The sequence below is a fragment of the Montipora capricornis genome, chromosome 4, assembly GCF_036669925.1.
Source record: "Montipora capricornis isolate CH-2021 chromosome 4, ASM3666992v2, whole genome shotgun sequence".
Taxonomy (NCBI): Eukaryota; Metazoa; Cnidaria; class Anthozoa; order Scleractinia; family Acroporidae; genus Montipora; species Montipora capricornis.
This window is the reverse complement of record NC_090886.1, coordinates 3,396,881-3,406,880: the sequence shown is the minus strand read 5'-3', so window position 1 is coordinate 3,406,880 and position 10,000 is coordinate 3,396,881. Positions and strand designations below refer to the sequence as shown.

General features: G+C 40.4%; 2 protein-coding genes and 1 long non-coding RNA gene across 3 annotated transcripts in view; all 3 read right to left on the bottom strand.

Moving 5' to 3' along the window:
- The window catches only part of LOC138044404 (type-2 angiotensin II receptor-like), a 3,917-nt gene extending 217 nt beyond the window's left edge, over positions 1-3,700 (bottom strand). Inside the window, exon 1 of the mRNA XM_068890921.1 lies at positions 1-3,700. This exon is cut by the window's left edge and continues 217 nt beyond it. Coding sequence (XP_068747022.1) covers positions 2,346-3,425 — 1,080 coding nt within the window. The 5' untranslated portion in view covers positions 3,426-3,700 and the 3' untranslated portion in view covers positions 1-2,345.
- Positions 3,701-4,018: 318 nt separating this feature from the next.
- The window catches only part of LOC138045226 (uncharacterized), a 23,326-nt gene continuing 17,344 nt past the window's right edge, over positions 4,019-10,000 (bottom strand). The window contains exon 3 of the long non-coding RNA XR_011131550.1: positions 4,019-4,507. This is a non-coding gene — a long non-coding RNA (uncharacterized lncRNA). The remainder of the gene's footprint in view (positions 4,508-10,000) is intronic.
- LOC138045200 (galanin receptor 2b-like) lies at positions 6,354-9,594 on the bottom strand. Its single transcript, XM_068891614.1, has one exon. It carries the CDS (start codon positions 8,757-8,759, stop codon positions 7,662-7,664), a length of 1,098 nt encoding a protein of 365 aa, XP_068747715.1. The 5' UTR covers positions 8,760-9,594; the 3' UTR covers positions 6,354-7,661.

Genomic DNA, 10,000 nt, shown 5'->3' with positions numbered 1-10,000 from the left:
AAGACAAATAAAGAACTATAACAAAGGTCTAAACTCCAAGGTGACATAGATTTAACAATCAAAAACAAATAAAGAACTATAGGTGACATATCGATAAAAATGCATCGTATTGGGAAAATGTCAACTCACAACTACTCAATTGTAGTAATTAATGCGGTGTTTCGATCTAGATTCCCGCCTTTTATTAAGACCATGAGGATTAAGGGTAAACAATTGCGAAGTCCAATAGGCCTCCCTAGTGAGTAACAACTGTTCAAGATGTAAAGAATTTTCAAAAGACCTAATTTGTTCGATAATGATGAAATTGATTTGTGAAATTTCATGTTCAGAGTTATTATAGTGGATAGCCAATTCACAAGTTCTTTTGTTCTTCAGCATGTTCGACTTGTGGTTACGGAATCTTACTTTAAATTCAGTCGAGGTGGAGCCCACATATTGCAGGTTGCATTTGGCACAAGTGGCCAAATAAATAACATTTTGCGATGAACAAGAAAGTTTTTGTTGAATGGAATAATGACGACCAGTAGCTGAACTTACCTGTTACGTGTTACTTACTTGTTACCTGAACTTACGTGTACGGTTGGATCCTGTGGATCCAACCGTACACTGCTTTTATATATATAATTATATATATATTTTTTAAAACAGCTTTGAGGTAATGGTGTCTTTGTTTGTTTGAAGAAGGCTTTAAGTCCCTTATGGACAGCATCTCAAACATAAGGCTGTCCCACTTAGTTTTGCACTTCCTTAAAATACTGAAAAGTCTCGAAAGGCTGGAATTGTCACTGCCATGCGTCCGCATGTGCTCGCCGATGGCGGTCTTTCCTCCGTGTTCGTCGACTCTTTGGAGTAGGTGTCCCCTAATAAATGACAGACCCCTTACATTTCTGAAACTGCTTGGTCCATGCCAGTACCTCATGGACCGAGCAACAGGTTCAAGAAAGGCAAATAAGTCGAGCTCTAAACTGCGAGAGGGCAACTCTGTGTAAAACCTGACACTCTTGTCATCCTTTTAAGACTTGCACCATAAATAACTTTCTTCTCAATTTCTCCTTGTTTTGAAGTGTCTCTTCGCTTTGATTGATCCTTTCAGTGAGTTTGTCAAGGCCTTACGTTTTTGAACCGACTGAACAGTTCGAGGAACAGTAATTATATCCAGCTAGAATTACCGTCTAAAGAGAAGAAGGCTTGATCACCACCACCACCGCAATTCTCACTCATTTCTTTTTCTGAGACGTTGGAGTGTTTCGGTTGATGGTTTCGTAATCTCTTCAGGCACCGAGACTTCTTCATACACTTGGAAAGGGTCGACTGAGTCTCCCTGTTTCGAGAGGCCTTACAGCTTTGCAGTATCCCAAGCCTAAACCGAAATGTATTGAACAAACACGGTAGTTTCTCGATATGTCCTTTAGTTTCAAATTTTTTCTCTTCAAGACTAAAAACCAGGCTTTCCTTAAAGTCTTCTCCGATGGAAATGGATGGAATTGTACGTTCACAGTATAAAATTAGGACGCTTCGGAGGATGGCCACAAATAAGAGCAGAAACATTTTGCTAAATTCCCCTCTCACACAAGCAACCTTCTCTCGAATACTGTTGTTACATCCGTACACTGCACAAAAATGCCACATCATTCCTTTTTGTCCAAAGGCAGCTGTGATGTTTGTGTTCTTCGACGTCTTCCTCGACTTGCCCACATGAGCCTCAATTTCGTGCTTGCGTCGGTTGGCGTGCAAAAATTGAGGTTTCATTTCGAAAAAGAGCTATTTTGATGGTATCTTCGAATAGAAATTAAAGAAAACATACTCGATCATCGTTTGATCAGCTCAAAAAGAACAATAAGCTCATCTCATCATCTTTATATTTATCAATTTGCATGTTAATAAATGAAAGCCGGAAATTATGACTAAGGAAAGTTTTCGCTTTCAAGGAAAGGGCTAAGCTCTTGGAAAAAAAAAAAAAACAATTTGAGCTGACGGGGATTCTCTTTTCATGTTTGTTCATAGCTTAATTAATGAAGCTTCTACTTTTTTTCGAAATAGCAGCTACTTCAGTTTTAGGCTAAGGGTGTGGTATAATTTGAACTGTTTACAGCTTGTTTTTTCAAGAGGCGAATCATAGAGAGAAACAGAAAGTAAACGGGTTGATATTTAACGCTATGTGATATTAAACTTTGCCAAGAAATGAAAACCTAAAGACAAGGGATAGACGCCTCTTATCTGACTAAACTAGCCGATAATTGGTCGCCATTTTCAGACCTAAACAGACTTTGACCGCAGCTCTACGTTAAGAATTTTGTCAGGAACATAATGACTTCAAAGTTTATTGCTACTGGTTCTTAGAAATATTAGTTCGTGCCCCTCTTTACGTGATGTACTTCGACCATTCTCTTTGTACTTTTGTTCTTCATATCGTGCAAAGCAAACGTGTTATCCACCTGAGCTCTTGCGTCGCACCGATTCAAAAGAAAAGTTGCACCGCGCCGTATGATCTCTTTAAAAGATTTTCGAAACTGGGCGCTGTAGAAACAGTATAAAATAGGGTTGACTGCAGAATTCCCAAAGATAATTAACTCCGTCAGTCTCCACACTTCGTTCCCTTCGTAAACATAAAAATGGCGAAGTGCGCGCACAACTATGAAGGGCGACCAACAGCAGAAAAATACGAGAGTTACGACAGCTAACATCTTGATGACTTTGCGTTGTTTCGTTTCCACAGTTCCCACGCCAGCGCTGTTGTTGATGTGCGAGTTCAGACCGCGCAGAATCTTGGTGTGCGCCCAGACCATGAAAATTAGAGGACAAATAAATATTAGCACGGCTTGGAGAATGTAGTACGTTTGTCGACCAATGTCACCCCAGTTGGTGTTGACACAAAGTTGATTGCCTTCTTTCTCTTCGGTCGTGTAGCCGTAGAACAGAGGCGCGCAAACTATAAAGGTCACAATCCACAGTATTTTGATGAAAATGGTTCGCTGCGAAATGCCACGATTTCTTGCCAGAGAGGTTGACGTAGCAGAACGTGAGCGTTCATTGCTAATTGCCACCAAAGTTAATATTGACGCCGTGTAAGAAATCTCGATGAAAGTTCCCTGAATTTTGCACATAGGTTCCCCCCCTGGCCAATCGCGTAGGAAGAAGTAAGCGAAATCGAAGGTCGATAGAATAGCGAATAACAGATCGGCGGCCGCTAAACTCGCTATATAGCAAAGGAGAATGGATTGGGAAGATCTGTACTTCTTGAAGCAGGTCAGAAGTGCCATGATGTTGCCAAAGAAAGCCAGCGTGAAAAACACGACGTAGAGAATAACAAATCCGATGATTACAAGCAAGGGATACCCAAGACCCATGTCTGTAGGGCTTTGCGTTGTAGAGTTCGTCTCTGAACTCTCGATTGAGTTGTTTCTAACAAAGCCTGGCATTTTCATGTGAGGCCTTCCAAGGGAGGTTCTGATGTCGCTTTGTCGCTCATTTTCCAGCCCACCTGTCGCCTATTTGGCTAATACAAATGTTCCCTAAAGGTGCTTATTTTTTGCGTCCTGTAATTTTGTTAATTTGTAGCGAGAACCAAATGGTGACAAGTGAAATTAGGAACATAAAGTTGTTGCTGTCGCGTTTTCGCTAGAATACAAATGTTCCCTATAAGTGCTTAATTTTTGCGTCCAGTAATTTTGTTTAATTTGCATGGATAATCACATGGTGATGAGTGAAATTCGGGGAATATAAAAGCTCGGGAAGTTATGAATTTGGACAAAACGCGCGTGAAATTACTCCGTAATGGTATACTTGATTAGCTATTAATATCTTGGGTGACAAATTACGTCCTTAAGACGCCATTTTGCCAGTGTAGGAAAGTTGCCATGGCAACATTGTAATTTTCATAAAGTAACGCTGAAACTTCACGCCAAAAATAAGAAGTAATTTGACACCCATGTTATTAAAAGAGTAAGCGCTCGTAAAAAACTTCCTTCTTTTGAATAGAAGATCAATCACTTTAGTTTCTAATGGCTAGAGTGTAAACATAAATCATAGAAATCGCTAGTTACAAAGGGTTCTTCCCAATATGCCTGACCATCAGGTCGGAGACCACTGGAACTAACCAAGGAAAAATGGAACGACATTTTTCATCAAAACTTAATTTTCTAACCTGACCGAAGCGCTCCATTAACGTTACCGTAAGTTGGACTGGAAACGAGAATTTTTGTAAATAGAACGGCACGTCTCGGTCGGACCGGATCGACCGGTCAAAGGTCGGATCGAGCCGAAACGGAACTTTCCATTTGACTTCAACCCGAAATTCCCGGAAATTTCCGGAAATTTTGGCTTAATGGAATCACCCAATGGCTCACACTTAACTTTATTTTTGTCCACTTTGAATTCGTGTTTTCAGTGTCAATCAGTGGCCAGTCTTATTTTAAAATTATATTTGAAGTCTGCAGCAAGTCCTAACTTTTAGCTTTGGAGATGTTTTCGTTGATACACGTAATGCTGATCGTTTAAATGAAGAGTTCTGCAAATAGGATAAAAGAACACAATTTGTCAGTTTGTGCGTTTAAGTGTGACAAAGATACAAATTGGGTATGTCAATTTGGGCCGACCAAGGGCCGACCAAGGGCCGACCAAGGGCCGATTCAAACGCAGCTGATGGAATGAGTTTTACATCAGCGCGACTTTAGACTTCAAAAATCAGTCGAGCGGCCCGCTTTTCTGAGGCAGTCGTGTTTGCCACGTAAACAATTAAAATGACCGAGGGAGGCTTGGGGAGAGGAGAGAAAGAATTGCTGTAACCGATGCGTTCACCGTTTCCCGTTGCACCAGCAACGGGAAATTCAGATTGGTCCGAATGTCTTACTTAAAAAACTGGTAGAGAAAATGATATTCATATAAACAACTCTGTTCCTAAGCCGGGTATTCTGCAATCGCTCCTTAGCTTTCATTTTGCAGTTCGGTCAACTACACTTTTCACAAGATCATGTGAAGAAGAAAGCACTCGTTTACTGATTGAGCCTAAGCGCTCGTTTCAGTGATTAGGCCTAAGCACTCTTGTAAATTTTAGCTTTCATTTTGCGGTTCGGTTGGCAACACTTTTCACGAGATCGTCTTCGCCTTTAACAATTTTCATTCATCGACTACGGGACTGCGGACCGCGGTGGCAATTCATTTATTGTACGATTAGACACATAGAACGATCAAACACGACTGCGGGACTGCAGTGGCAGTTTCTTAAGTAGGACATTTAGGCCCTGTTTGTATAGGTAATCACATGAGGCCGAGTACTATTAAGGATTAATTGCACGAGTGTTTTGGAAATTTTCCAAAACACACGTGCAATTAATCTTAATAGTACGAGCACTCATGCGATTACTTGTTTATCAATAAAGGGCAAGCCCTCTCTTGATTACCAAAAATGCCCTCGATTAAGAAAAAATGCCCTCTGTCTCAGCCAATCAGCGCTCAGTAATTTTGCCCTTTATTGATAAACGGGGTAAGCCTTAGCAGTAGGGTTACTCTACCTAGCAGGAGGGTCAAAGATAGCCCGCGTTTACAAGCAAAATTTCACAGGTAGGGTTACCTTACCACCCGGGACAACTTTGCGTGCTTGGTAACCGCCAGTATCGCAAACACAATGGAAACCGCTCAAAAGTTGTCCCGGGTAGGCGAGTAACTTGAGCATACAAAAATGTCTTGGTTACTCTGACACCGCTCATACCAGTTCGCGCAAATTATACGACGTCAACGGAATGGAATAACCTCGAGAACCTCGAGGCGACGTTTCGTTTTGTTTGTAAAGTCCCTATTCTGTCTATCTGCGCAAGCAGAGCGTGCTGCAGCACTAGTTCGTCGTGATGTGCATCTGGGTCTTCTGGCTTTCAACGAAAATGGGAGCTATTGCAGAATACCCGGCCCACTAACGGCACTAACGGCGTGTTTACAACGCAGCTAGGGTTACCCTAGCGCTAGGGTAATAAACGCTCTGCTAGGGACAATCGTCAAAACCTAAAGGTTTTGGGATTTCACGTTGTTATTATGCATGATTATGCAGAGTACCACAAAAATAATGTGCTAAAATGCCTGCCGCATGATTATATTCCGCTCAAAATATTGAGTGATGTAGCAGCTCTCGAAACCTGCTATTGTTTGCTGAAAATATAAATATAGTGGGCCTCGAGTCGCCTCGAGTGTGGTCGTGTATATGCTCAACTGCTAACCTCTGAAACCAAAAGGGCATCATTTCGTTTTTTCATGATTTTCTGATGAAATGTGAAAGTCAATTGTCAGCAGCACTGACATACTAAATGAGATTCTTAAAAGACTTAAAAAACGGCTTGCTGTGCGGGCCAAGAAAAATAGACACATTTCGGCAAATGAACTGGTTTAATGCATTTTCCACGAGGATTTGGTTCTTGTTCGGTCACATTTGTCAAAAATTTGGGTGAACATCAATTCTGTTTTTAAGCGACACTCTCGAAGGCGATATTTTAAATTAAAATGATCATTAGAGGATATGCCATTAGAGGAAACTTCTACAACTTTCAGTTCGTTGCTAAGCGTTGAATATCTGTAGGGATTATTTGGCAAGGACATAACAAGCTAACCTTCGAATGGAAGGTTTCACCTTTTCCCAAAAACTATTAGGAGACTCTATTTTGCTTCCCTACAAAGCCAGTCAAGATTATTCAATTAAACTGCAGATGCTATCGACCATCCGTTTTCTTGCATGTCGTTACTGCATGGGGCGAGAGTTATTACAGAAAAAAACAATTTTGTCCTCTGAAAACACATTACAAATTTTCACACGCATAACCTACTGCTTAAAAAATGGAACATAAAAATCTCTCTACAAGTGCTTGCTATTCTGGAAATATTGTTTACATTACAGAAATCGCCGGATTTAATTTACGAAGAGAAGTTTTTAATTTGATGACTAAGTCTTCCATTCTAGAGCATGAAAAATAGAGCAAAGGTAAACAACTGTAAAAAAGAATTCTCATGCACGCCCATATCGAAGTCTCCAATTGTTTTGCAGCTAAAATGGTCTTCCAATTTCCTTAGCATGAGCAATTTCAATGGTATCCTAGAATGGTAACTAAAGCAAAAATACTCGATCATTGTTTGATCAGCTCAAAAAGAACAATAAGCTCATCTCATCACCTTTATATTTATCAATTTACATGTTAATGAATGAAGCCGGAAACTATGACTAAGGAAACTTTAGCTGTTTAGGAAAGGGCTACTCTCTTGAAGAAAAAAACAATTTGAGCTGACGGGGATTCTCTTTTTATGTTTGCTCGCAGCTTAATTAATCCAGCTTTTAGCCTAAGGGTGTTATAATTTGAACTGTTTACAACTTGTTTTTTTAAAAGGTGAATCATACGAACAGAGGGTAAATGAGTTGATATTTAACACTATTTGATATTAAACCTTGCTAATAAAATGTAAACCTTAAGGCAAGGGACGGACGTCTCTTCCTAGAATAAACTATTGTAGCCGATAACTTGTAGCCATTTTCAGACCTAACCAAACAGACTTTGACCGCAGCTCTATATTAAGATTTTTGTCAGAAACATGATGATTTCAAGAAAGCTTTATTGCTATTGGAAATACAAACTGTTCTTAAGGCGAAATATTGGTTCGTTCCCCTCTTGAGCTATGATCTTCTCATCCTATGGAAATGCAGATGTCGAGCTATTTAATGCAGGGTTATTAAGGTCATCTACTTCGACCATTCTCTTTGTACTTTTGTTCTTCATATCGTGCAAAGCAAACGTAGAATGTGATCCACCTCGGCTCTTCCGTCGCACCGATTCAAAAGTAAAGTTGCACCGTATGATCTCTTTAAAAGATTTTCTAAACTGGGCGCTGTAGAAACAGTATAAAATAGGGTTGACTGCGGAATTCCCAAAGATAATTAACCGAGTCAGTCTCCACACTTCGTTCCCTTCGTAAACATAAAAATAGCGAAATGCGCGCACAACTATGAAGGGCGACCAACAGCAGAAAAATACGAGAGTTACGACAGCTAACATCTTGGTGACTTTGCGTTGTTTCGTTTCCACAGTTCCTACGCCAGCGCTGTTCTTGATGTGTGAGTTCAGAACGCGCAGAATCTTGGTGTGCGCCCAGACCATAAAAATTAGAGGACAAATAAATATTAGCACGGCTTGGAGAGTGTAGTACGTTTGTCGACCAATGTCACCCCAATTGGTGTTGACACAAAGTTGATTGCCTTCTTTCTCTTCGGTCGTGTAGCCGTAGAACAGAGGCGCGCAAACCACAAGAGTCACAATCCAGAGTATTTTGATGAAAATGGTTCGCTGCGAAATGCCACGATTTCTTGCCAAAGAGGTTGACACGACAGAACGTGAGCGTTCATTGCTAATTGCCACCAAAGTTAATATTGACGCCGTATAAGAAATCTCGATGAAAGTTCCCTGAATTTTGCACATAGGTTCGCCCCCTGGCCAATTGCCTAGGAAGAAGTAAGCGAAATCGAAGGTCGATAGAATAGCGAATAATAGATCTGCGGCCGCCAAACTCGCTATATAGCAAAGGAGAATAGATTGCGAAGATTTGTACTTCTTGAAGCAGGTCAGAAGTGCCATGATGTTGCCAAAGAAAGCCAGCGTGAAAAACACGACGTAAAGAATAACATATCCAATAATTAAAGGCAAGGGATACCCAAGACCCATGTCTGTAGGGCTTTGCGTTGTAGAGTTCGTCTCTGAACTCTCGATTGTGCTGTTTCCAACAAAGCCTGGCATGTTTATGTCGGGCAATCAATAACACTGTCAAGTATTTTTCACGTTTCAATGATTTTAGTGTTTGCGACTGGTATCTGATTACGCCCTGGCGGTGAGCAAGCTCGTAGTTCCTACTGTCCAGCGTCTGAATGGTGTAGAACTGAATACGCCAGCTTCGGTGAGCGAGTCATGTGTGGCTTTGGAATCAAGCAATTGAGCTTTAAACCGCCTTAACCAAACAATAGAATGTAACTGAGCAATCTCATTGACTTGTCACAGCGCTATGAGCACTGATTTTCATTATTGATTCTTTCACCGAGCCATTCACAGCGTAAAGATATGATTCATTAAAAACAATTAAAGTCAAGAAATCAAAGTACAAAACAGATTTGTAAGGTTTGAATATTTTGAAATTAGCACAGCAATCGCTGTGGCCGAATATTTTGACTGAATATCAAAGACCTTGGTGAAAGAAATTGCAGTGAGCCAAATATTCGTGGTAAAGTCTTCGCTGTTTTTGGTTCTTGCTTACAAAGCCATCGATTTGAATCAATTAACCGATTTGTCTGTAATATTGAGAATAATATTAATAATAACAAACATTTTACGAAAAAGACCGACATCACCCTGTCTGAATAATGAATGAATTTTAAAGGATGTGGATACCTAAAAACCAGCGCACGTTTTTCCCTTCAAAATGTCGTTTTTCCTGTCGTGTGGGTGTCCTGTTTTACGCCATCAATTACTTCCCGTCCACAATATCCAGTATGAAGCAATATTTCTGTAGCAGAATTAGCATTCGATAGGTGTTCGTTTTAATTCATGGCTGAAAAGATCGGTAAAATTGATATCGCAACCGTCACGATAAGAATAATATGGTGGGATTTGGAGAAATGACACTTGGCAATGAATACTTTATACCGCTTTAAAAGTCGGATATGATACACGGGTCTACATTAGAGCCCACCGCAAGTTTAAAAAAAAACACACATTCAACATCAGAAGACATTAGTCTGTAGTTTCAAAAGGAACAAGGCACGAGACTTTGCAAATATTAATTGAAAATAAGAACCACAATGACGGTTTATATCGGGCGACGACTTCAAGAACAGATGTAGTCACGCTGCTTCATTGTTGACAAGAGGTGCTTTCACCACTGCGCCAACGCTCAATTTCAATGTTTTTTGTTCTGGTTTCGGCTGCAATCATATTAACGGATAATCTTTACAAAATAAGCGGGTCACAGTTTTAACAATCGTTTT